This window comes from Phyllostomus hastatus, unplaced genomic scaffold (assembly GCF_019186645.2).
Source record: "Phyllostomus hastatus isolate PE091 unplaced genomic scaffold, TTU_PhHast_1.1 phas_scaffold_1674, whole genome shotgun sequence".
In the NCBI taxonomy this organism is placed as follows: Eukaryota; Metazoa; Chordata; class Mammalia; order Chiroptera; family Phyllostomidae; genus Phyllostomus; species Phyllostomus hastatus.
In genome coordinates, this window is record NW_025334011.1 from 31160589 (window position 1) to 31188378 (window position 27790).

At 39.6% G+C, this 27790-nt stretch overlaps 1 protein-coding gene across 1 annotated transcript; it reads left to right on the top strand.

The window, feature by feature from the left end:
* On the top strand, positions 1-27790 carry LOC123831131. The gene is given in 8 exon segments (XM_045857813.1): positions 1-77; positions 483-602; positions 889-943; positions 10510-10614; positions 15586-15654; positions 17111-17251; positions 20734-20857; positions 27347-27790. Coding segments are annotated over 8 exon segments (870 nt in total). The 3' UTR covers positions 27526-27790.

The following is a 27790-nucleotide window of genomic DNA, read 5'->3' on the forward strand; positions in this document are numbered from 1 at the left end:
ATGGTGGGCTCTCCTGGCTATAGTGGCACTGTGGTCCTGGTGGTGGGCACTCTGGTACCTGATCACGAGTCTGTCAGGTAGACTCCCACACCAGCTCAGCACTGGAAGATGGTCCTGAATCCCTTCACTCTTTCTTCTCCAACAGCTCACACGACTCTCCTCTCTTTCCTTCTCACTCTTTCTTCTCTCTTACAATTCAGGGTGTGGAATGTAGGTATCTCTCTAGGCAAGTGTCCGTGGTAACCAGGTGAAGGGGAGGAACCAGTGAGCTCATAAGGGGGGCTTTGACCCCAGTGTTTCTACAAGTCTCCAGTGTGTCTCCAAAAATATGGGAACATAGTTTTTTAACACAGGAAAGAAAATCTGAAGTCCCTATGTTGGGCTTAGCTCAGTCACCCATTGGCCACAGGTAGCATTTCCAGTAACCCTCGCAGTCCTCTGCCACCCTGGGTCTGCTGGAGATGACACCATTTTTTTTCTAGGGTTAACACACCTCAGAGTCCAGTGGCAGACATCTTTGCCACGCTTGCCAATCACGCTGACCCCGCTCCCGCCTCCCACATGGTCACACAGTGGCCATGGCCTCGCAGCACTGGCCAGAGGTGGGTTAAGGCCTAGTGCAGTCCCTCATCTTAGGATGCTCATCTTGGTTCCATTGCTCAGTTGTTGTGTACATGCCACTTGTCTGCCCTGCACGCCTTTTCCACAGGTTCCTAAACTCAGGGTCCATTCTGTCTTTATCCATCTAGTTTGGCCTGGCTGCTCATTGCACTTGTGAATTTGTGGGTCTGGCTTAGCAAAATATTTGCATTTCTTATTTTCCATGATGCTGATTATTTTGGGTCATGGCTTTTGTAAAAGACCCTGTCACCTTCATTTCTCTTGCAGGTTCCTGCAGCCTACAGAGAGGCTGCCCGAGGCCTGTGCGCCAGGGTCAGGATGGGTGCGGACCAAATATATTCTCCCATACATTTGGTTCCCTTTTAATTTTGCTGATGCTTTATTTGCTGTGGAGAATCTTTTTAGTTTGATGTAGTCCTATTTGTTTATTCCTTCCTTTACATCCCTTGTTTAAAAATCACCACTTTAGTTGCTTTTCTTATAATCTTTGTGTGTGTGTGTGTGTGTGTGTGTGTGTGTGTGTGTGTGAAAAAGGATACATACAAAGAGTGCCGTTTGAAATACGGCCAAGAATCTTTTGTTTGACAGCCTGTTGTTGCTGTAAAGCAAAGGGTCACAAAGTACAAAGCAGATGTTTTTTAATTGTTCTCATAATTTTAAAATGAGGAGCAAATTTATTTTCAAAAATTTAATTTATTGATTTTAGATAATTCATTCAAAATTCAAAACATCTGAAGGGTATATGACAAAATGTTGTCTTCTAACTCCCTGCTTCGTGTTTTTCAACATTTGGGAGATTTTAGGAAAGTCCTCAGCACCCACAGAGGCAGGCCATGTGTGGAAAAGCTGCTGCAAGTGGCTCCAGCCAGCTGTGTGAGTTGGGCGGGGTGTGGTCTCAAGGAATCACCAAGGTGTTGGGGTGGACAGTGTTAGTTAGGTCAGTGAGAGCTCAGATTGGGCCCCTGTCAGATCATCTATCCCAGGAAAGTTTCCCTGACCTCTGTCCTTCCAGTCCTTGGCCTGACCTAGTCCATTTAATTCTGCTCTTTGTGTCCCTGGTACTTTGTGAGTTGCTCCCTGTGTGTTGGAGCCCAGAGCGAGTGAGTTTGTGAGTGAGGAAGTCTGTGCTCAGGCCCTGAAAGAGAATGCCTCAGTCTACAGTAACCCTCTTTCTTACCCGGAGGCAGTCTTTGCCCATTTTCACAGGCAGATGTTATGGGGACTCCTTCCTGGCACTGGTGTCCTAGGTTAGGAAGCCCAGTGTGGGGCTGGACCATTTACTCCTGATTCTGAATTGCCACACAGTGGGTTCTGCATCTCTGCCCTGCTGCTAGTCTCATAGCAGCTGCTTCTTTATACCCTTAGTCATAGGGCATCTGTCCAGCTATTCTTTAGGTGGCTTTCCATGATGTTTGTCCTGTAACTTAATTATGGTTTTGGCATGCTCAGGGGAGGTGGCCTGCAGAGCACTGACTTACACTGCCGTTTGGCCAGAAATCTGTCTTCTCTGGTTTGATACAAATGGTAGCATAAGAGAGCCACTCTCTACACTTGCTTTTTTCACTTGTCAAAATATAAAAGCCACTTAATTTTTTAAAAAACTCCTGTAACAGAAATTGAAAAAATGCTGAAATGGAAAAATTGAAACAGTAGTAAACAATGTGGAAGATAGTTGGAATTATTAACAAATAACAAATAAAATAATTAGGGAAAATAATGTATCAACATGCTTGGTAAATTGGGAAATCTAAGTTATATAAATGACTAACGAAATACAAGAACTAGAAAATCTGAATGAGCCAGTAAGTGAGGAAAAATTAAGAAAGCTCTCTTGTCTGACAGCCAAGTGACGAAAGCAGCTAAGCATAAGAGAAATCAGAGAAGATCCTTTGGATTTGCACCTTGGATGTGATGTATGACCTCAGAGGATTTTTTTTCGGTAGAACAATAAACACAGGCACTCAGTTGTTGGGGATGGGTTCTGGAAACAGAACTGGAGATGAGGAAATGGAGACAGCATAGAGAAACATTTTAGTGTAGTGCTGCTGTGAATAGTACTCAGCATGGAAACCAGTGCAGAGTGAGGAATTTTTCCCTCATTGTTGCCTAGTCTTCAGCATGTGAAAGAGATGATAGCCTGGAGCCACTAGAGAGATAAAGTGAAGATGCAGAGGAGAAAATAAATGGATTCTGAGATGTCCCTGAGAAAGGCGGGAGGGGTGGGCAGCCCAGGTTAGAAGGGACTGGCCTGAGTCTGGAGGATGGTTTCCCCTCCCTCCTGAAATGAAGAAGGGATTGGTGCTGGGAGGCATTTGCAGAAAATTTGTTTGATGGCTTTTCCTTTTTTTTTTTAGATTGGTTTGGTCCTCTGCTGGAAATGAAGGGATAAGAGATTTGAGAGAATGGAAAATGAGTGAGGGTCAGTGGGCAATAGGAGAGAAACCCGAAGAGCGAAGTACATCAGGAGCAGTGGGCACCGTTGAGTCCCGGGCGGGTTCCCTAAAGGGCATTGCTTAGTGCCCTAGGTGCAGGCTCAGAGAGTGCCAACAAGGAGATTCTTCTGGGACAGTTTCCCCACTTACTGGTCTCAGGGCCTCTTTACAAATGTCAGATTGATAGTTCCAGAGAGCTTTTGTTTATGTAGGGTGTGTTTATTGATAATGACTATAAAAATTACAAGAAATGCAATGAAATCTACCATAAGTTAACATAAAGAATACATTTTAATGAAAACTGACTATTTTGGGAACCACCCTGCCTGGTTTCAGGAGCTGTAACCCTCGCAGCTAAGGCTGAGTGAGAGACCTCTGGACCAGGAGACACTAAGGAGATAAGCTTATTTCCCTGGCAGGAGCGCTGCTTCTGCTCCTTGCCTGGCCCCCAGTGCTTGATCAGTTAGCCAAAGACGGGTAAGATTCCCCAAGGGGGGAAACTTATAAGACAGGCATGATCACATGGAGGCCCCAGGGAAGGACTTGGGGGGCTATGGAAAGAGGGGGTGATCAACCCTCGCCCCTTGGCTTTGACAAAGCCTGAGTCCTCATTCTATCTGTGAGAAGTCTCCAATCTCTTGGCTGCCTTGTCTCCTCTACCTGACTCAAGCCTGTAACAATGACAATGGGTGGTGTAACCCTGTGCTGGGAACTTCGGACTTCCTCGGGATGATTAGGCCTGAGAAAGGATATGTAAAATCCTGTGAAACCTGCTTTGTTGAGGATGCTTTTAATTAGATTATAAAGGCCCGGGCAGGAAATGAATTTAGTCCCTTAAGTTTTGTAACTTTTTAGGTGATAGACCCTGACTCAGTGTGAGCCCTTTTAGCTCTTTGAACATTATCTATTCATTTGATCCTAACTGCCTGACAATGATTAATGAACTTTACTTGTATTTCTGTGCAATTTTAAAGCCAATAAAAACCCTGTGAAGGGGAGGATCGAGGTGCTCTTCTCTTGAGAGAGTGGTCTTGCTGTCCCTTTTCCTCCACAGGACTCGGTGGTCTGTGTGAATTTGTCTCATGTCTCGACCATCTGCAGCACTGCAGATATTGCTGGTTGGTATCTGCGTCAGACTATATTTTCCAAAACAAAAGATGTGTAATTGAAAGAATGGTGTATTGAGCAGTTTTGCAGATGTCTTTAATTTTTGGCACATTGGAAGATAGTTGAACTTTCCTGTTTGTCTCTCCATTCAACCTGCTGTGATCTGCTGTTTTTATTTAATTATATGATGGAAAAAGGAATATTTTAATAGCCTCTTCAGATAATCATGGTTCTTTGGTATTACACCAAAAGTAGACATATGATAAGGTTCTTCAAGATTAGCTAAGAGTTGGATTCTGACCTGTATCAGGACTTTTTTGTATGAAATCCCTTGATATATTCTGCTCAGCATTCATTCTGATATGTTCTGTGCACACACCTTCTACATAATGCTGTGGCTCACTGAGTTAAGCACATCTTCTCTCTATGGACATATTTCATTAGATGATGTAAAGAAAATCACATTCATTAATGTTATTCCTAGTTTATCAGAAAAGCCTTTAAGTATTGGGACACTGTCAAGTTCACAGTGATAGATACATGTTTCCCACCATTCTAATCTTCATTTGAAAGATGGAATTTTATCCTAGGTGATAAACACTGTCACTGTTTTCCTTGAAGTGACAGACTTGCTTTATTCAGTTTCAAGAGACTGTCTAGTGTGCAAGCCCCAGGAATCAATTGCACAAGTGCTTTTTTCTTGAGACAATGATCCCACTTTATTATGTGGCAGAAGTGCTTTGTATATTTCATCATACCAAATATTTAAAGGCTCTGAACTCAGAGGTTGAGATTTGGTAAAATTGTACTCTATGAGGACAAGAGAAACTGGCCTGTGTATTTTCCTGCAAGTGCACGGTGCTGAGGAGCACAGTGACCACTGCCACACAGATAATGTACCGAGCCTTCATTCATGCTCAGATTCCAGTGGTTTTCCTCACCATTGCTTTAGTGCCGTTAGTGCAAGTGTGTGCTGTTGAAAAGAAGCACATAACATGTTATTAGTGTTACTATGAAAATGAATTTGACCTTGGCAGAATCCCTGAAAAGGTCTAAGAGCCCACAAAAGTCCGTGAACCTCATTTTGAGAATTGTTATTCCAGGCTTAAGATTTTGTCAGGTGTGTTCAATGAAATTGAGACATGAAAGTAAAAGATATCATAGCCATAGATCACACCATGGACTGTGGCCTGGACAGTCCTTTTACTTTCTATCTGCTCTTTCTGAGAGGACACCGTATGTGTTTTTCAACTTATTTATTTGAGACATGACAACTACCTGCTACATACGCAGAAGGAGCAATTTATGATGCTGAAATAACATTTTGGGAGTGAAGAACTGTAGCTTGGAATGCTGGATGTACAAAGGATTTAAAGGACCAGAGTTCTAGTCCTGCCTCTGTTACACACGAGGTTTACTAAGTTCTGGGCATGTCACCCGATCTTTCTAATCCTCAGGCTTCTGACCTCTATGATAGGGTGAATATTATGTGCTCCCACCTTTCTCAGGGTAGTTTTGATATTCAGGTGCTACCATCAGCTCCTTATCCCAGGTAATGTCTTCTTTATCTTTATGTCTGTAAAGCAGTGCTTGGTGTGTGGTGGATATTTATTGAGTTAATTAATTGACTTAAACAATTTAATTATGAAAGTTTTAAACATACACAAAAAACATGAATTGTATAAGAAGCCCCTGTTTACCCCTAATACATTTGTAACTCTAGAAAATCAGAATGTTCTCATGTAAACAAAATGACACCCAACAAAATTAAACTTAGGTTCTTAATGTCATGATACAGTCCTTTCACATTCGGTTATGTCCAATTGAATTGAAATACAGACATATATATGGGTTTACAGTTTCTTTGCTCAAGTCAGATCCACACAAAGTGCAGTCATTGCATTTGCTTATTATGACTCAAGGTTTCTTTTAATTGAGAACATTTTATTCTCCCAGCTTCACCCCTTTTGATGTCATTGCCTCATTGGAGAAACTGGGGCTAGTTTTGTAAAATTTTCCAGTGTTTGTTTCCCTGTGGCGTTATTTAGCTTATTCCTCTATTTCCTGTGCTTCTGGTAAACTGGAAGTTAGACCTAAGTGTTTGATTCAATTGATAGTTACCTTTTGGCAAACATGCTGTATCTGGCAAACAGTGCTGTGTACTTCCTACATGTCTCATAGGAGGTACATGATGTTTTCTTGCTGCCTGGCTTGATCAGTGTGTTCAAGTACGGGCAGCGTGGTCTTCCCATTGCTCGCCATGAACCTCTCCAGTAACGGTCCTAGCATCCATCGGCGGTCATTGCCCGAGTGAACGAACTTCGGACCCTGAGGTACTAAATACCTGAGTAGGGGTGGTATTGATGTACTATTATAATTACTACTAATAAGGTAGGGCACTATCTTTGAGCAAAATCATCAATGAAATAAGAGCTGTATGTAGTAACAAGCCTCCAAATTAGGGACTATAGATTTAACAGCCAGGAGAATTTTATTTATGGTATAGAAAGAACTTTTTCACCCCATCACAGTAGATTTAGAGCTTGTCTCTTAACATCAAGTCATATTAAAACAAATGCCTTTAAACTGTCTTTTGTTTTGTTTTGCTTTGTTTTGTTTATCCTTACCCAAGGACGTTTTTCCTTTGCTTTTAGAGAGAGAAAGGAAGGGAGAGAGGGTTTAGAGGAGAAGGGAGGCAGAAAGAGAGGGAGGGGAACGTTGATGTGAGAGAGCAACATTGATTGGTTGCCTCTTGTACAACTCAACCGGGAATCGAACCCATGGCCTTTCAGTTTTGGGAAGTACACCCAACCAATTGAGCCACACCTCTTTTTAATGAAAAGACTCTCGGAAACCTTTTATGTCTAGATTACTTTGAGACTTGATTGATACAATTTTCAGAATAAAATGCAGTTAACTGATACAGTAAGATTCCAGATGATGGACAAAATGAGGCGCACTCTTGGAGCTCTGCTGATAGTGAGATTTAAGATGTTAGCTGTAGATACCATAATTTTTGTTTCATTACTTCTGTTAGAAATAAATAAAGCATTCTGTTTTATGTGGTTCATAATAAATCCATTTTTACAGATTATCATTGAACTCAAATGTTGGGAAATTAAATCAAAACAGTGTGCACATTTGGAAAATATTGTTGGTTACTTTTCTTTTCTTTGCTGCTAGATTTGCCTATTAAAATGATCTGCAAGAAGAAGATGTACAATACTTCAAATTTAGACTTGGGATCAAGGACAGGTGGCATGCTCACCAAAAATACTTTGACAATTTCTTGAAAAAATGAAGGAATGTTTTCTAGTTCTTGACAAAGGGCATGAAATTTAATTCAAGGATATACTATTAACTTCTTTCATTCTTCAATAGGAAAATAAATATTTCAAGCATAGTGAGCTCACAAAAAAGAAGAGGAAGCATATTTTGAAAGATGTGGCTATAAGGTATGAATTCCTGCTTTTATGTTAAATTATCTATTTATGAGATAATTTATCTATTTATGAGTATAAATTTGTACAGCTATTGTGAAAGTGACAAAATTATTGACTTCTGTCAGTTTATCAATGTTATACATTAGCCTGTAAGTGAGAAGCCATCTGGAGAGGTATGAGTTCTGGTTTTCATTTTTTTCTCTTTTTTGTCTTGAAGTCAGGAAAACACATGTGCGACTTTTGGGTTGGAATGATTTGGCCTTCTGTGGACAGCCAATGAATTGGCTTGAAATCAGGCCTGATTTTTGGTTTTTTAAATATAGTCCTGGATCTAATGCTCCCTCATTTTCATCTCTCCACCTCTCCCAATAAAAGTCTATTTTTAAAGGGCTAAAAACATTTTATTCCTTCAACAACAATGGTGTCAACAGTAGTATTTCCCCTGCTTCCTCATGAATATTTAAGCCAATGCCTTTATGTCTGCATTGTTAACAATTCCTTCTGGCCCTAAGTGCCCCTGCCTGAACTATAGCACCATGTAACATTCGTATTCTTTTTCATCTTAAGAAACCACATTGCCCAGTCTCTTGGATAGAAAATGTAATATTGAAATATTTGCTAGAAACCAGTGAGTTGTCTGGAAGACTGTGTATTTTAGAAGCATGACTGAAAGTATCTTTGAGATTATCTAGTTGAATAATGTATTGGGTGTTTTATTGGGAGGGGTTAATGTTTATGAGGTAAAGTATGTTTAAATTATTTTTAAAAGACTGTATCTCTTTTAGTAATTTCTTTCATCAAATTTCAGAGACTCTCTGAAATACTTTTGCCAGATCATAAACGTGAAGTCAACTTTTTGTTTGTGAAACACCAATTTAAAACAATCCTCTTGTGCATGTCATATTGAAAGTTCTGGCAATAAATTTATCTAGCATAGCATTTCTAGAGGGAAGCATGCATGATGCAAATGGTTTGTGTATGCATTTGGTTTTATTTTGTAGTGTTGGTCAAGGGCAAGTTTGAAAAATGTCACTTTATTTCTGATAGCTTTCTAAAATATGAAAGCTTAGTTGGTATTTTGATATTTTCCATGAATATATTGATTTCATTTACTTCTAATTTAGGAGATTAGAATATGTTTTATGTAAGTAACCATTGAATAGATGTTCAGAAAGAATTTTCATGTTGTGCTTGCCCAATATTGTCTAACTTCCAACTCGATTTGGATTAAGGATTACCCTGGGTTTAGTCTGTTGATTTGCTGCTTTCCCAAATTTTTAAATTTGAGCCTGTTGCCCTGGCTGGTGTGGCTCAGTGGATTGAGTGCCAGCCTGACACCAAAGGGTCACAAGTTCGATTCCCAGTCAGGGTACATGCATGGGTTGCAGGCCAGGTCCCCAGTGGGGGATGGTGCACAAGAGGCAACCACACATTGATGTTTCTCTCCTTCTCTTTCTCCTTCCCTTCCCCTCTCCCTAAAAATAAATGAATAAAATCTTGGAAAATATTTGATCCTCTCAACTTTTTCATAAGGTAGGAAAACACTTTTTTTAAAATGGTGGCATTTTTGCTTTGCATAGGTTGCTTCAGTGATGTGGCGGTACTTTCTTGCTTATATATTGGAAAGCACTGGAACAAAACAATTACTGTAAAGGTATTGCTTGTGATGTTGAATTCAGCTGCCATTTCTGCCAGTCAATAATTAGGACTACTTTTTATCCTAAGATTTTTGGAGAAATAACCTGTTTTTATGCTTAAAAAGAAAGCACAGGTTATTCTTTCTAAATCATTTAAAATATTTCCTTTTTGGTAGTAATGCAAATACAGCCTGTATTGCTTTTTATTCCTTTATAGAAACAAACTCTCATTTTTTAAGGCTTGATGCTTATTTATTTTGTAAAATTATAAAGGATAGTTTTGTAAATCTCAGTTTTCTTTTACACTATTAATACTGATAACCATAAATACTAAAATATAGTCATAAGTTCTGTAATTTTAACCATATAGCCCTTCTTAGTTGAATATGAGTTTTTCCTTAAGGTTGATCTTTTATATTTTTTTGATCTTACTTATTTTGGCATTTTAGATTTGTCTGTTGGTCACTTGGGAAACAATGTTTCAATATCATTTTATAGAGGACACAGTGGGGCTTATAAATTGCTGAACTTGATTTTCCCAAACTGTGACTTGGGTGGCAGACTTAAGAAAATAAATGAAGAGATACTTTTCTCTGCTGGTTCATAACAACAAGTATGTCCACACTTTTCTTTGTGTGGTGTTAGCAGAGAGGCACTGTTTTTCATTATTTTCTCTCAAGGATCATAGCTCCATTTGTGGGCAAGGGCCACATAGCATTGGAAATTCTTCTACATGTCCAACAGTGATTTCTGTGCACTTGGAGTGTATCTTTCAAAAATAAGGGGAGGAAAAGCTGGATCTTGAGGCTTCACTGGTTTCTGTTGGAAAGCAGTTCTGTTCTTTGACCTTCACTTTGAACCCAGAGCAAGGAGCAGACAACCCTGTAAGATGATTTTCTGAAAGAGGGGAAGCAGGTTGGTTGTTTTTTGAGAAAAGAGTAAAATTCTTTAGAGTTGAGGGGGAAAGTGAGTCTAAATTTCAGCTCTTGTAAGGTTCTGAGTTTGGAAACTATCATACTTATGTCACTCTTCTGTAGCAAGAATGCTGTCTCCAATGTGCATGCTTTCTATTTATGCTGAATTCAATCGGAAAAGTTTGATAAGCTCTTAAAAGCTGCTCATTTATTATGAGCTCTTTCCTTGAAGCAACGTTTAGAAGACCTTGAATATTTAAAACATATTTAACTTTCATGAACAGCTACGCTATAGAAGAATAAATATTAACTATGTTTTAAAAGCTGAATTTCATTTCTTTTTTTGCCATTGTAGACACAGCCAAAAGAGGAGGACCAGAAACCATCAACTTCATTGAATCCAGTATTAGAACTTGAACTGGCAGAGGAAAAGTTACCCATGACTCTTTCTAGGCAAAAGGTAAGCTTATGTAGAGTGTTCTGTGAATAAAAGAAAACTCTACACAGCCTTTGCATTTATCTCTAGTTCTATCCAGTAGTTTTGTGTGATTATGTCCCATAGAAGGTGACTTACGGAACTCAGTTATTGCGCAGCTAGCCAGCTTTCTTCATGAGGTTCTAAATTATCTCTGCTTTTCTTGATACTTTTATATTAAACTTTTAAAAGTATCTATCATTCTAAACTTAACTAAGCAGATTGATTTAAATGTATGTATTCTAAGTAATTATATTTATCTAAGTTATTTTAAATAGTGTACTATTTTGTAACTTACTTTCCCTTAAAATATCTTTCTAGGGCAAATTGCAGAGCCATTTCAAAAACCAATTCTTTATTGATGGTCATTTAGATTGCTTCAGCCTTTTCATATTATAAATCATACTAAGAGGAGTATCCTTCTGTAGACATGATTCATGCATAATAATGTATGATTATTTCTATTGGAAATTTTTCTACAAGTATGATTTCTGGAGGGTATGCATGAAAGATTTAAGTCTCTGTACATTTCTAGGACTTTTTATATATACTTACTAGAGGGCTCTGTATCAGTTATATTGGTTTATATTTCCATCTGTAGTGTTTGCCCATGTTCTGGTCAATATCAACTATTATTTTCTTAAAAATTTTTTATAAGATGTTTATGTGAGCCTGGCTGGGGACTTAGTTGGTTAGAGCATTGTCTTATACATCAGAAAGGTTTGCAGGTTCAATTTCCAGTCAGGGTTAGATCCCAGCTCAGGGTGTGTGTGGGAGGCAACTGACTGATGTCTGTCTGTCTCTGTCTCTGTCTCTCTACCAAATCAATAAAAGCCAATCAATAAATGAAAAATAAAATCAATAAACATATCCTGAGATGAGGATACTTATGTGATACAAAGAATTCAAACTATGCAGATGGTACAAAACCAAAATGAGCTTTGGACAAAAGGAAACTCTCAGAGGAAAGGATGGCGGACTCTGGAAGCTGTCCTGTGAAATTAGAGGAAGGCATTTTGAATATTTAGCCTGAAGAGAGGAATATTAGAGGCTTTTAAAAGCATCCACTGACAGCAGCTCTAGTTTTGAAAAGGAACTGAGTATTCTCTGTGCTTTCATAATGTAGAGCTAAGATCATGGGGTAGAAGTTTAAGAGAGGTAGATTTTGTTTACTTTGAGAAGCAAAACATATCCAAAAATGGGGTGGGCTGTTTCATGAAGAGACGTAATTCCTGTCACTTGTCAGATGGGGACCTGACAAAAGTGTTTTTGAGGTCATTTCTGCATTGATTAGAGAAAGCAAAAGACAACCTCTTAAGTTTCTTTTTAATGGCAAGCTTCAGTTAATCCACTGGAAGACAAGTGGTTTCTTAATGTGTTCCCAGCTAAAGCTCTTGGTACCTTAAACAAAAATTTTGGACCAACTTTTAATTATAAGTTTTGTAACTTCTTTTTATGAAATATAGCATGTACATGGTATATAAAATACATATGTCCAATATAATGGATAATTTTAAAACAAACACTCAATCATCATCCAAGTCAAGAAACTGAGTATCGTCAGCCCCTCAAAAGCCTTGCATGTGCCACATCTTGATTGTACTCACTTTCTCTTCTGAGGGACACGTGTTTGGTTTGGATGTAGTATTGCAGCTGACCTTGGCTATGGCCATTGAGTCATCAGCTGGCTCCAAACTGGATTTTCCTTCTCTATATAAATATCATCAGTGGCTCCCATCTTAGTATTTTTCTTATGTATTCTACTACATAGATTGGTACCTTTCTGAAACATTTAAAGGACTTAAAACCATTAGGACCATTGAAGATGTGACAATGAGTTAGTATGTTTGTTGATGGAAAATTCAAGGAAAAACAAACAGAACTTTTTCATTTACATTTCAAAATAAGTGTTTGGTCACCTAAAATAGGAATTACTGTTACTAATAACATAAGGAATTACTACTGTGGGTTTTTTTTTAATGGGTTATCAGAAGACTGAGAGAAAGATGAGAACCAATCAGACTATTTGGAGAAACTGATTATGACGCTTTTCAACGTTTAAGAAAAATAGAGATCCTCGCACTAGAAGTTAACAAGGTAAGAAGATGGAACAAAGCTAGAATATCACTGTGGCACATAAACTAGAATAGTATGAAGTCTGGTGGAGTTTGACCAATTGTATGGCTGTAAGGAAAAATGGAAAAAGTTCCCAGATTACTTACTGCTGGTGATGTAATTTATAAAAAACCTTTAAAAGCCCACATATCTTAAGCATATGGTTCTGTGCATTTTGACAACTATGTGTAAGCTTGGAACCACTACCCTTGTGAAGATACAGAGCATTTTCATCATTCAAGAAAGTTCCCCAGCACCCCTTCTTGTCCCATCCCATATTCCTCCTTTTCTGCTTCTAGACAACCACCTTTTTAAATTCTGTTGTCATAGATTAATTTTACTTGTTCTACTTTTTCTTACAGATGAAGTCATAGTGTTTGGCTTGTTTTGATTAACATAATGTTTTTTAGATTTATCCATGGTATTGCAGATGTCAGTAGCTGATGGTATTCAGTCATATGAATATACCACCATATATTTTCAACTTTCTGCCATTGTGAACAAAACTGCCGTGAACATCCTTACACAAAATTTTTGTTTGAACTTACATTATTTCTCTCAGGTAAATACCTGAGAGTGGACTTGCTGAATAGTAAGAGTGACTGTATGCTTAATTTTTTAAGAAATGCCAAATATTTCCAGATGGCATCAGCATTTGTTATTGTTAGCCATAACAACAATGGTTAACAAAATGGTTAAGTTTTAACCATTTTCTTGTATGTGTAATAGTGTGTCATTGTGCTTCTGTTCGCATTTTCCAGATAATGAAAGACCATAAGCATTTTTATTGTGGACCTTTTGGCTATACTTTTCTCTGTGTAGCATGTGTTTAAGTCTTTATGTTTTAATTGGGTTGTTTGTCTTTTTATTTTTGAATTGTAGGAGTTCATATATTCTAAATATAAGTCCTTTGTGAAATACACACAAATATACTTTGTGACTATTTTCTCCTGGTCTGTGTCTTACTGATTCTCTCATTGGTGTCTTTTGTTGGGGTGGGGGACGGCACGAATTTTAAATTTTGATGAAGTCTACTTTATCAGGATTTGGTTTTATTGTTCTTGCTTTCAGTGTTTTGCCCAAGAAATCTTTTCATATCCTAAGGTCTTGAAGAGATATTCTCATGTATTTTCTTCTGAAAGCTAATAAATTTTAACTTTTACATTTAGGGCTCTGGTATTGTTCTGTGGTTCAACTTATGGTTTGTTTTGGCGACTATTTGTCAGGCTCTTGAAAAGAATATGTTTTATGCTTTGGACAAATGTCATTTATGATAGTGTTGTTTGGATATCCTGCAGCCTTATTCTCTTAGCCACTTGTTCTAACATTTACTTGGACACAGGTGTGGGTATCTATGGCTATGTAACAAACCACCCAAAACTTAGTAGCCTAAAACAATTTATTATTATAAAATCTTTTCAGTCATCCATGACTATAACAGACCATTCTGAAACCTAGTAAGATAATTTATTATTACCTCTCAGTTCTGTGGTTTGATTGAGCTAAGCTGCTCAGTGTTTGGCTTAGGATCTTGCAGGTGATTGCAGTCAGGTGAATGGCTAAGGTCATCTGAAGGCTCCACTGGACCAGTCTTCAAGCTGAAGGTTCATCCATGTTGTAGCATGTGTCAGATTTCCCTTTTTTTAATGCTGAAATACATTCCATTGTCTGTATGAATCCCAATTTATTTATCCTTTCATCCTAGATGGATGTTTGAGTTGTTTCTACCCTTTTTCTATTGTGAATAAAGCTGAAGAACTTGGGTGTACAAATACCTGTTTTGGTCCCTCCTTTCTGCAGTATACCCAGCAGTGGAATTGCTGAATCAGGAAGTTATGGGGACATATTTTCCTGGCTCTGGAACCCTGGGCTGGGTGGTCTGGTGCTGAGCTGGGATCCTCCTGAGGTATCCCTCTTGATTCCTTATTCATCACATGTGGGCGTGGGACTGCCCATTCCGAGTGTGTTCCTCTCCGAGCATCTGTGCATCTCTGCCCCTCCTACCCTTCTGGGTGAATGGGGCTTTTTGGTTGTCCAACTTCCATACAGATTGATCTTCTGATGATTTTGGGTGATAATTTTTTTTGGTCTAGTTGTAATTATTTCTGTGGTTTTGCAAGGGGCCGAGCCATGTATACCTACACCTCCATCTTTACCAGAAGTCGTATGTTTTTGATGTCAGAGTTTACCTCTTTTTCTCATGTGTATCTCTTAACTAATTATTGTAGTTGTAATTGTTTTTACTACTTTTGTCTTAACCTCCATAGGCACTATGCATGAGTAATTCACTGTTTTTACTCTATATGTACCCTTAACAGTGAAATTTATATTTTTCATATTGTTTTCTTGTTACTCACTTGAGCCCTTTCTTTTAAGTTGAGGAAAAAAAATCCCTTTAACATTTCTTGTAAGGCCTGTTTAGTGGTGGTGAACTTCTTTAGCTTTTGCTTGTCTGGAAAACTCTATCTTTCCTTCAATTCTGAATTATAATGTTGCCAGGTGGAGTATTGTTAGTTGGAAGTTTTCTTCTTTTAGTACTTTGAATATATTCTGCCATTCCCTTATGGCCTGCAACATTCCTACATGTGGTTTCATTGTACAATATGTACAATGAAACACCTCTTACCCTCTTTTCTGTCTTTTGATTCATAAAAGATAATGTGCTTTCACAATTTAAATGGCAGGTTGGTGTTTTTAAAAACTCTTATCTAGAAATTCCATCATGTTTTTCAATAGAAATCGGACAGTCTATGTAATAAAGAGCCACGTTTAGACTGGTGTTGATAACATGTATTCAGTTGTTGCTCTTCACTCATGAGCAGGAGCATTATTTTTCCTCAGGCTTTGGGGGAGTCTTTAGGAAAAGGTGATGATCATAAAGCTGTGGACATCATTACCAAATTCCTTAAGGTATGGGCTTTTAAGTTTAGAAAGGAGGACATTTTCATTGGTTAATAACTGTTTTTATAGTTTTAGATTGTCAAGGGTTAAAGACTGGGAAGAGAAAGCTCAATAAACATTTGTGGCATGTGCATTATGGTTTTGCTATGCACTTGGATATAGAGGTTAATCAAAGACAGTATATTTATGTTTCTCTGGCACTTTTTAAAAAGCTGGCTTATTGATGTAAACATAAAGAATAGAATTACAGCAGTGGATAGAACAAGAAGTATGGGGAGCTCTACATTTTTTTGAAGCACTTGAGGAAGGATTACAATGAGGGCAGAGTTCTAGAAGCTTTTGTGGGAAGTGATGACAGAAAGGAAAGGAAGGAGGGAAGAAGACAATGGCAGTGAAAAGAGCAAACACATGAGTAGAGACTGTTCATTTTCTCAGTTCCTCAGACAGCTCTTTATTCTTGCTGTGATATGCTCATTCCATCTTCCTTCTTAGCATACTGTCTTTAGTAGTTTAGCATTTATTAAAAAATATTTCGTGTTCAGTCCTGCAAAGTGAAAGGTCGCCGGTTTGATTCCCGGTCAAGGCACATGTCCGGGTCCCTGGTTTGGGTGTGTCTTACAGGCAAGTGATTGATGTTTCTCTCTTACATCAATATTTCTCTCCTCTTTCTGCCTTCTTTCCCTCTCACTAAAAATAAATAAATAAATAAGAATATATTTTTTTAAAGATTCTGAATCTATTGAGGAAATGATATGGAACTAGATAGGGCATGAAACTATTTATTATGAACTGGGATTTTAGAGTGACAGCGCCTCCTTATATAGGATTGCACAGGAAGGCCAGTAGTTGGGTGTGTTCTCCGGAGCCCGTGCTGTCACCTGCCTCTGGAAGGGTGCTCATTGCACAGGTCAACCCAGTGGCACTGTGGTCATTTTCCGGGGTTGGTTGGGGGGAGAGTATGGGTCATAGGTTCTTTTTTATTCTATTCTGTTCTTCTCTTTTATGGGAATTTTTAATTAAATTATTGTCTCTACTGCAAAAGTAGAAAGTCCACATAGTATGACATCATACTTGGGGGATTTATTAACTATCACAGCCTGTATGGTGCTATGGCTGATAATCTAGGTGGGGAAAATTTGATGTGATAGAAATATAAGTAAAAGTTTATTTCTGTCAAATACTTATTCATGTAATTTGGTAATTCTTTTGGGGGGAAACGGATTATCTTTGAATTAGGAATATATATATATATAGAACAGGGAGGTTTATGAATTCCCAAAGGTGCTACTTTAAAACATATGTGACAGAATCAACAGATATAGTTCATTAATTATTAGTGGATGATAATGTAATCAGTCAAGAAATTTAAGGACGGTATTACACTGCTTTGTTGTGTTAGTGAACTTTTAAACTTGTTCCACCACTGGGTGGCACTGTAGTCTAAATTTATCCATTTTTCCCACAGTTCCCTCTTGGTGTTTGGGCTAAAGAACTGAATGCCAGAGAAGACTACGTGAAGCGCAGTGTGCAGGGTAAACTGAACAGTGCTATGCAGAAACAGACCGAGTCCTTTCTCAGACCCCTTTTCAGAAAGCTACGGAAAAGGGTAAGGAATCTCAAAGAATGCTTTTCTTAATTGATTTTTTAAAAATAGTATATAGCCCTGACAAGTGTGGCTCAGTTGGTTGGGCATTGTCCTGCGAAACAAAAGTTTGATTTGATTCCAGATAAGGCCATGTGCCTGCTTCACAGGTTCGGTCCCTGGTCGGGGTGTGTATGAGAGGCAATCAGTCAATATTCTTATCCCTCTCTTTCTCCTTCCTTCCCCTTCTCTAAAATAAATAAATAAATAAAATCGATTTTGTAAATCTTTATTGTATTTTTCTTTTACATGAACTTTTAGCCCCCTTATCCACCCCCCAGCAATTACCACACTGTTGTCCATGTCCATGAGTTCTTTTTCTTTTTTTGCTCAATCCCTCCACTCCCTCACAACCCCCTACCACAACTAGCTGTCATTTTGCCCTCCATCTATGAGTTTGTCTGCATTTTCCTTGTTAGTTCAGTTTGTTGATTAGGTCCCATGTATGAGTGAAATCATACTGCACTTCTTTCTCTGACTGGCTTATTTCACTTAGTATAATGTTCTCCAGGTCCATCCATATGGTCGCAAAGGGTAACACTTTCTTTTTTATGGCCTAGTAGTACTCCATCGTGTAATGTCCCATAGTTGTTTTTCATCTATTGATGGACACTTAGTTTGCTTCCATATCTTGGCGATTGTAAATAATGCTGCAATGGACATAGGGGTGATTATGTTCTTTTGAATTATTGTTTGGAGTTCCTTTAAATATATTCTCAGAAGTGGGATCACTGGGTCAAAAGGCAGATCCATTTTTAATTTTTTGAGGGATTTCCATACTGCTTTTCACTGTGGCTGAACCAGTCTGCATTCCCAACAATAAGGCAGAAGGGTTCCCCTTTCTCCACATCCTTGACAGCACTTGTTGTTTGTTGATCTATTGATGATAGACATTCTGACAGGTGTGAGGTGCTAGCTCATTGTGGTTTTAATTTGCATTTCTCTGATGAGTGACATTGAGCATCTTTTTATATGTCTTTTGGCCATCTGTATGTCCTCTTTGGAGAAGTGTCTATTCAGATCATTTGCCTATTTTTTAATTGGGTTGTTTAATTGGACAGATATGTAGAGAAAGATGAAACTACACTAACTTCTTACACCACACACAAGAATAAATTCGAAATGGATCAGAGACTTAAATATTAGACCATAAAAATCCTAGAAGAAAACAGAGGCAGCCAAATCTCAGACATGGTTCATAGCAATTTTTTATTGGCTATATCTCCCCAGGCAAGGGAAACAGAAGAATAAATAAACAAATGGGACTACATCAAACTAACTAAAAAGTTTTTGCACAGCAAAGGAAATCATCAACAGAATAAAAAGACAACCCACAGAATGGGAGAACATATTTGCTGAGACATCTGATAAGGAGTTAATATCCAAAATTTACAAAGTACTTAAAAAACTCAACACCAAAAAAACAAACAACTCAATTAAGAAATTGGCAAAGGACCTGAACAGACACTTCTTCAAGGGGGACATACAGAGGGCCCAGAGACATATGAAAAGGTACTCAGCATCACTAGCCATCAGAGAGATAAAAATTAAAACCACAATGAGATACCACTTCATGCTGGTCAGAATGGCCATCATAAACAAATCAACAAACAAGTGCTGGAGAGGCTGTGGGAAAAAGGGAGCCCTAGTGCACTGTTGGTGGGAATGCAGACTGGTGCAGCCACTGTGGAAAACAGTATGGAATTTCCTCAGAAAACTAGAAATGGAACTGCCTTTTGACCTGGCAATGCCACTGCTGGGATTATATCCTAAGAACCCTGGAACACCAATCCAAAAGAACCTATGCACCCCAATGTTTATAGCAGCACAATTTATAATAGCCAAGTGCTGGAAGCAACATAAGTGCCTATCAGTAAATGAATGGATAAAAAAACTATGGTACATTTACCCTATGGAATACTTACTACACAGCAGAAAGAAAGAAGGAGCTCCTACCCTTTGCAATAGCATGGGTGGAACTGGAGACCATTATGCTAAGTGAAATACGCCAGGTGGTAAAAGACAAATACCATACGATCTCACTTTTAAGTGCAACCTAATCAACAAAACAAATAAGCAAGCAAAATATAACCAGAGATATTGAAATTAAGAACAGACTGACAGTAACCAGAGAGGAGGTAGGAGGGGATAATGGGGAGAAAAGGGGGGTGGATTTTCAGGAACAGCTATAAAGGACACATGGATAAAACCAAGGGATGTTGGGTTCAGGGGAGTGAGGGGGATGGCGAGGGTTGGGGGGAAGTTGTGGTGGGAAAATGCAGACAACTGTACCTGAACAACAATAAAATTAAAAATTTAAAAAATTGCAAATTCAAATTTATCTTCAGGGATGAAATGATCTTTCAGTTAACTGATTTGTAATACCTGATATTTTTAAAGTCAACTCTGCATGTCAAACACATTGGTGTTTGGTTTTTTACTTTAATTTTCAAAAAACATTTTATTTATTTCTTTCTAGAGAGAGGGGAGAGGAGGGAGAAAGAGAAGGAGAGAATCATCAATGTATGGTTGCCTCTCACCTGCCCCTAACTGGGGACCTGGCCCACAACCCAGGCATGTGCCCTGACAAGGAATCAAACCAGTGACCCTTTTGTTTTCAAGTGGCCTCTCAGTCCACTGAGCCACACTAGCTGGGGCAGGTGTTTGAGTTTTTAAATGAAAATCTCTTTAAGGCTTGGGTATAGAGGCTTCTCTGAAACTCTCAAGGACTTTTAGAATTTCCTTGCTCTTTTGTTTCCTTCCACACAAGTCACCAGGCTTGGTTTAGAAAAAGAGCCATCTGTCTTCATTGGTTTCCATCTTTATGTTTCATAGCTTTTACAATAATTTAAGGTTCTAAGCAGGTGGAGAGGGTTTGGGCCAGGGTGAAGTGATCCCATCCTCGAGCTGATTCAAGAGCCAGTATTTATTCTCTGTTTACACCCCTGCCGTGGGCTTATGTGATAGCCCCAGCGTGCAGAGCCCCCACTGCTGCCAGAGGTCTGACTGCTATGCAGGGAGTGGGCACCGGTCAGGTTGGATTGTGAGGAACTAGTTAGTCTCTGTGTTCTGTGTGACCACCGGTGGGGGAGACTAGGTAGAAAGGAGATCCAAATGAGAGTTTCTGGCAGTACATCAAATCACCTGCCTGGTAATTCCAGATCAAAATGCAGTAATATTCAGTGCACAAAGGCTGCAGAAATGCTTGCCTTTCACTCACAAGGTTAGCTTTGGTTTCTGTTTTTCCATGGACATTTGTAGTCTGGGCAGGACAGTCAGTCATCCCATATTTTAACTTCTTCTGTTTGAATAAGGGGAATGGTAATATTTTCAGCATGCTTAAGAGATGGCTGAAAGTCATAAAAAGCTGTGAAATATTTGAAATAAAAGTTTGGACCAACATGATATTTCTGCTTTTCTGATCTTTTCTTAATCTTTCTTTTTAGGTTAATGATGCTTAGTTTCAGATGGCCATTGGAAACGCCCCTTGGCCCATTGGTGTCACTATGGTTGGTATCCATGCCAGAACTGGTAGGAAGAGATGTGAATACACAACGTCATGGTTGGTTGGTAAGCACTCCCGCACATCTCATCACATCGTACGTCATCCATTGCGGGTCACAGAGCTTCCTGCTACTTCCAGGCGTGCTTGGCTCTGATAAACCATTTCTTAAAGACAAGTTATTGCCTTTTAATAGAACTTTGGAAGCTCACTGACAGCACTTTTTAAACAGCCAGATGGAACAAGTCACTCATCTTCTCTCTTATTCTTCAGCTTCTCGGGCTGTACTGCTAAATGGGCCTGTGCTTTCATCTTCAAGCCTTAGTTCTTACAATGCAGACTTGTGACAGGTACAGAAATAATGGCTCTAATAAAGTGTCTCTTTTATACTTCAATAAAAGATTTCTTTAAAAACAAAAAAATCTTTCTCAAGTCCTATTAACTAATGATAGTTTAGGAAAGAAAAGGGAGAGCACATGTCCATGCTGTTCTAGCCTCTTGTGCCAGTGGGACATAGCTCCCACCTGCGGTCGGTTGCCTTTAAGAGAAAAACGTTCCTGAAAGAAAAGATTCCATATGGAGCTGCTGTCCACAAGCACGAAAAAGGATGGGTGAAGGAAGATGGCATGAAAATCTGGTTCAACCAAGTCTGGTCACGAAGACCTGGAGGATTACTTAAAAAACCAGCTTTGCTCGTTTTTGATGACTTCAAAGCCCACGTTACACAAGTGCAAAAGCAATTGCAGTGGACTTGCAACCCAACTTGCTGTGATACCTGGTGGGCTAATCAGCCAACTGCAACCTCTTGGTGTGTCAGTAAACAAGCCCTTTAAGGTCCTAATGAAGCAAGAGAGGACATTGTGGATGTAGTCGGCTGGAAATGATTTAACACCGACAGGCAGGATCAAGAAAGCATCCATCGCCCTGGTCTGTGACTGGATCGTAAGATCGTGGAACAGTGTCAAGAAGAAAGCAGTTGTGAAATTGTTTAAAAAATGCATCATAGCAATGCTGTGGATGGAACTGAGGGCAATGATGAAAGTTACTGGAATGAGGAAAGTCATCTTCAGAATACACTGGTGATGTAGAAACTGAAGAAGATGATACTTCTGAATTGACAGTGACTAAGAGTTCTTTGGCCTTCTATGATTCATAAATCTTATAAATTTGTTACCAGTACATAAAATTTCTTATACCTGGTATCCCTTATTGTGTTTTGTATATATTTATTATATAAAATTTCTTGTGCCACAATATGCTCAAAAATAAATACTAAAATTCCAATATAATGCAAAAACCCCAAGTATCTAAATATAAATAAATAAATAGTTGAATTAAAAAATTAAAATGAAAGATGTTTTTCCTGAAAGTTTGGGCCAAAAAATTGGGCACATATTATACATGGGAGTGCCTTATACACGGCAAAATTCGGTACTTTCTTAGGGATCCACATCACTCAGGAAGGGGTGATGTCATAGCAGAGCAGGAGACTTCAATACAAGTCTGTGTGCTGATCCATGAGGCTTCCAGTTCCTGTTCTCCACAGGCTGCTCTGATGCTGACAGCCAGGCTTTTACCCCTAGTTAGGACACTGGAGCTGGGTCTCTGTGAGCTGATCCAGGAGAAAAGACCTACAATCACTAACAGTATTACTCCAGTGACAAAACTGGCTTGCCCCTAGTGTCCAAAGATGAAGTTCCACTAATGAGGCCTGCTTATTCATGGAGTTTCCTTTAGCTGTTTAGTGTCCTATTCAGCAAAATGAATGTTCACCTGGGACTCTCAGAAATTTAGAGAAAGTTTCCAACATAAAAGACAGAGGCCAAAACAAACTCAGGGAAAAGAAGGCGCTCAGGGAGAAAGTTATCAAATAGGGAAGAGAAAACAAAACCCCTCAGTTAAAAACTGAACAGCCTTAGGTGAAGTCATAGCCATGAAATAACAACAATACACTATGAAGAGAAAGGGCAGTGAGTGAAAATGAGCTCTTGGAACTTAAACATTATGGCAGAAATGTAAAGATTAAATAAAACAGAAGATAAAATTGAGGCAATCTTGGCCGTGTGAAAGATAAAAGGATGAGGGAGTCAACCTGTAAGGTCTGCAACTGTTCAAATTTCAGGTAAAGGAGAACAGAGAAATTAATTGGAGGGTGAGGACATAAACAATAAATGCAGGAAAACTTCCCAGAGCTGAAGGACAGGAGATTCCAAAATGAAAACGAGAGCTCATTGAGTACACAGGCAAATGAATAAGAAAGGACTCACATCAAGGCAAAATATAATGAAGTATTGGAGGGTAAGGATAAAGAGAAGATTTTAAATGCTTCTGGAGGAATGAAGCAGGTCATTTACAAAGGCTCAGGGATTGAAACGCCATCACACTTCTTATTAAGAGTACTGGCAGCCAGAAGACGTTGGAGCAATGCCTCTGTAATAGTAAGGGAGAGAATTTTCAACTGATTCCCTTTCCATCTGAACTAACAGTCAAGCATGAATATAGGCTCAAGGCATCTCCAGACAGTGAAGTCTCAAAATGTGCCCTCTCATGTACCCATTTCGGGAATCGCCACGGTGAAAGGTCGCACTTCTGTGATGCCGTCTGTGTGCTTCACTTCACCAGTGTAGAGCAACAGTGTGAGGATATTATGATATGTCTGTTTGACAAGTGGAGGAACCAAGGCACAGAGAATTAAGTTCCCAAGACCACACACACAGCTAGGAAGTGGCGAGGTTGGGATTTGGACCTGGCTTGTCTTAACACCACTATGTGATATTGCCTCTACTTCAGGATGTGTTCCCCCCAAGTGAGGGAAACAAACAAAAAAGCTGCAGGAAGTGAGATCCAGCCCTGGAGCAGGGAAAAGGAGCTCCCAGGTTGGAGGAGAAGGGATGCTCTCAGATGGCAGCAGTATACAAGGAGGTCCGGAATCCAGCTGGCCTAGATCGGCACAGGCAGGCAGAGGGCTCCAGGAAGAAAAAAGGGGGAAACAGACACATTACCAATGTGTTTGGTCACACTCAGAGTTGTCTCACTGTTGGAGAGCAAACGGTGACATCTGCATGGAAGAGCAAAAAGATGGGGAAGCACACCTGTGCAAAGAGAGGTCAGCGTCATACACTGTGTGGTTCTGTTTGAAGAGTTTCTGTGTGGACATCATAAGGTACATCCTGAGTACTGTGTTCCCTACGCATTGTGACTGGGGAGGGTGGGGAAAGTGTGTGCGGGTGCCTGCGTGCTTATGTGCAGCCAGTGGGCGTGATGTAGAGAATTAAATCCTCAGCTTTCATGGTAGGAAGTCAGTAGGTTAAAAAATTAATCAATCAATCAATCACAATAAAACACAGTATCAGCATAGTATTTGGAAATAGGGCAGTAAATATCAGAAGAAACACTTAAGAAATTTGAAAGGTTGCCTCTGGAATGGCACTGGAATGAGGGATTGGAAAGGGTGGAGCAGAGGACTGCTCTTGTTTGATGTAAGAGCTGTGTACCTTCTTTTTCCATAATAACACACAACACATGGGATTGTTCTTGACTGTTCTTATCTGTTCGAAAACCTTGCTGGTTCTCTATTCAAAGTAGATCTAAAATCTGACCCTTCTCACTACAGCCACTGCTGCCACCTGGGTCCAGCCACCACCTCTGTCATCTGCAGTGTTGCAAAGTCTCCACTGTGGCCCCTGACCTTCTCTCCCTGCGCTTTCAGTTAGGTGTCTGTGCAGCACCCAGAGTGATCCAGTGAAGTCACAAACCGGATTCTGTCGCTCTCTTGCCCAGAGCCCCACAGTGGTTCCCTAGTTCGCCTGGAGCAAGCCGAAGGCCTTTCAGTCATGCCCCCACATCCACCCCACCCCTTCCCTGCTTTACACTTGTCCATAGTACCTATCGTGATTTAACGTGTTAGGTATGTTACATATTTATTTTGTTTCTTGTCTATCTTCCCTTATTAGAACCTAACCTTATTGCGGGTGGGGTTTTGTTTTGTTCCTGGCTGTATTTCTAGAGCCTGGGATAGTGCTTGGCACATAGTAGGCCCTGAATAAAGATTAATAAATAAATATTTTGCTATTATAAAAATAAAAATTGTATGCAAAAAAACCATCAGTTTTTTTTTGCAGTGAGTTAAATAGCTCACTGCCTTACTAGTCTAAGCATCACAAGTAATTTGAAAGTGAAATCCTGAGGGATCCAGTTGAAAAGGTTTCTTTCCACTTGGACAATAACCAGATGCTGTCGTGAAACTATGCCCCTTTAACTTAAAAATCTGTGCTGTGTACTATCAATCCTCACTGTAAAATTTATCATACTGTAAACTTCTTATGACCTGGACTACTGATTTCTGAAGTTTTTGGCAGTTAACATTTCAGACAAGATACTAGCATTGCTTTTTAAATCAGATTCTCCTTGGTGAGGGTACACAAACCTCACAGATACCTTCTTTAAGGGGCAAGTTCCTAAGATTCCAGTTCTTGTCAGGAAAGTCACCCCCATCAGTCTTAACCCCCGTTTGTCTTTTATTCGCTCATCCTGATTCGTGCCATGTTCTGCTGCTGCTAATGCTGTTTGTGTTTCATCAGGGTGTTCTCTTTCTCCTGTTCGCTCCTCTTCTCACCTATTTCTTATGAGGTGTTTTGTTTTCAATTTGGGCTTCACTGTTGTTTGAATACTTAGGTAATTACAGAGTAATGAAGAGTTCTACATGCTTGGTGATGCTTCAGGATGTACCTGTTATATCCGCCAACATTTCAAGGCAGTTCTTCACCTCTCTTCCTCAGGCTTCCAGACACACTCTTCTGTTGTTGCGTAGTGCAGTTGGAGCCGCATACTCTGCTTTCCCACTAAGTCATGAAGCTCTTTCTTTTAAGAGATGATATTTCTTGGTGTCATTTTGAGGAAATAAAACAAATTTGGGGAAATATTAGCTAAGAACCAGGCAGGGTGCTGTATGTGCAATTTCACATTCAGTGTCCAGTATAGGGCTGCACTTGGTTAACCACTGTCCTCTGGTAGGGTTCCATTCTTGTCAATGTGATGGGAATTGGGTGATTGTCATTTTTGTGAACTCAAGCTGGGAAACCTTAAAATAATTTTTGTCACAAATGACATCGGAGGTGATTAAAATTAAGTGCTGCTGTTCTTGGTGGATGTTATGTTTAATGACTAATCCATATAGCTGTAGATAAAACAGTTAGCCGGACTTATTGCTGGTTGCAGAACTCTTCCCGGCACTGTTCCAGAGAGACCTAGAGCAGCCTGACCAGGTTTCTGCCCTGGTCTCTGGCCTGTTTGTGAATTTGGATGATGACTTAGAGGTGTGTTTGCTCACCAGTGGATGAGAAAGCTAAGAAGAATACCTGAAAACGAAATGCCAGCTAAGGGTGTTAAAAGATCACAGACGTAAGGATGAGTTGCAAGAGACTGGAAGAATTTTAAGAGTGACAGTTCTTGTCATCAGGTAAAATTATCACTATCAAGTTAAAGACTGGATAAGAACTGGCCTTAGCTGCAGGGGATAGAGAGCCCTTGATACTTATGAGGCGGTGGGAATTTGTGGTGTGCTCTGTAGTTGTCTAAAAAGAACTGAAGGCCTCGGTTACACAGGTGGCAAAGGTCCGGAACAAAGGCAGTGCAGCCGCAGCCCACTGAGTTCGGCAGGACTGGCCAGGTCACGTTTGCAGTGTAGCACTCAGTGTCAGGATGTTCAAATGCTTTCATTATGTATCATTTTGTGCATCCAAAGAGACACGTGCAAGTTATAAAGTGAACAAAACAGGTATCTAAAGGCCTTAATTGCAGCTTAAGAACTAGAGCATTTTGAAAAGCATGCATCTGTATTTTCCTTCTCTACCCCAGAAATAACCATCATCTTGAATCTGTTACTTCCTTGCTTTTTCAAAAATAATTCCGCCATGTTATATGTATGTTTCTGAGCGATATATTATTTTTGAACTTGTTTTTGAGTTTTATTAAAATGCTATTATATTGTTGTGCAACCTTTGCCACTTGCTGTTTACACTCAGCATTATTTCTAAGATTCAGGTACATCAGTTGTTCTCAACCAGAGTCCCCACCTGGGCCATAGAACACACAAAGTGGTCCGAGTGCCCATTCTGACACGTTTCCCTAGGACATACACAGGAGAGGAGCTGTCTCATTAGGTACAGTGGATGTTTGAGACTAGGCAGTAGGCCTCAACTCTCTGCTGGACCTCGAGTTGTTAGACGCTCTGCCTCGTTAATCATTGTGACCGCTGTGAAGGGCTCCATCTGTGAGCGTATGGATGCTCGTTCACAGCCCTCCTGTGATGAACATTTGGGTGGTTTCCCATTCTGCTGCTGCTGTTATTGTTACTGTGGCCAGTTGTACTGTGACTGCTTTGTCATGTCTCTGGGTGCACATGAAGAAACGTTTCCCTAGGTGTACATCTGAGTGGTATTGCTAGAGACTGCCACATTTTAGTGGGGACATTGGTAAACTGCAGTGAATACAGAGGAGGGCAAGTAAGGAAAGTCCCAAGGTGTCATAACCAACCTTTATTTTCCTTATTTTCTTAGGGATTGAAGAGGTTAGTGACCATTTGCCAGAAGTACTTTCCTACAGATCCCTCAAAATGCGTGGAGTACAATGCATTTGGTGTATGGTGTGTGGATACAGGGAGAAACTCCAGGGAGCACGGTGCAGACTTCTGGAACTTCCAGCAGGAACCAGGGAAGAAGACAAATGGGTTTTCTAGACTCTGGGTTCTACCTAATGCAGTTCTTGCATTTTAAGAAGTGTCTTGGCGCTCATATCACAGCTGACTGCAGACTGACTTCTGTGTTGCTGATGTATTAAATAGTTGAAAAACTAAAACTAAGTTCAGAAAGACTCTCCCTAGTTTAAATGTGCAGACAGCGGTCACAGAAGAGGTTTAAAATGACTCTTTCCCTCGAGACCTGGGAGTTGCAGTTTGATGACTGAAAGTTCATTTGAGGGTGGATTTCATTGTTTCTGTAAAA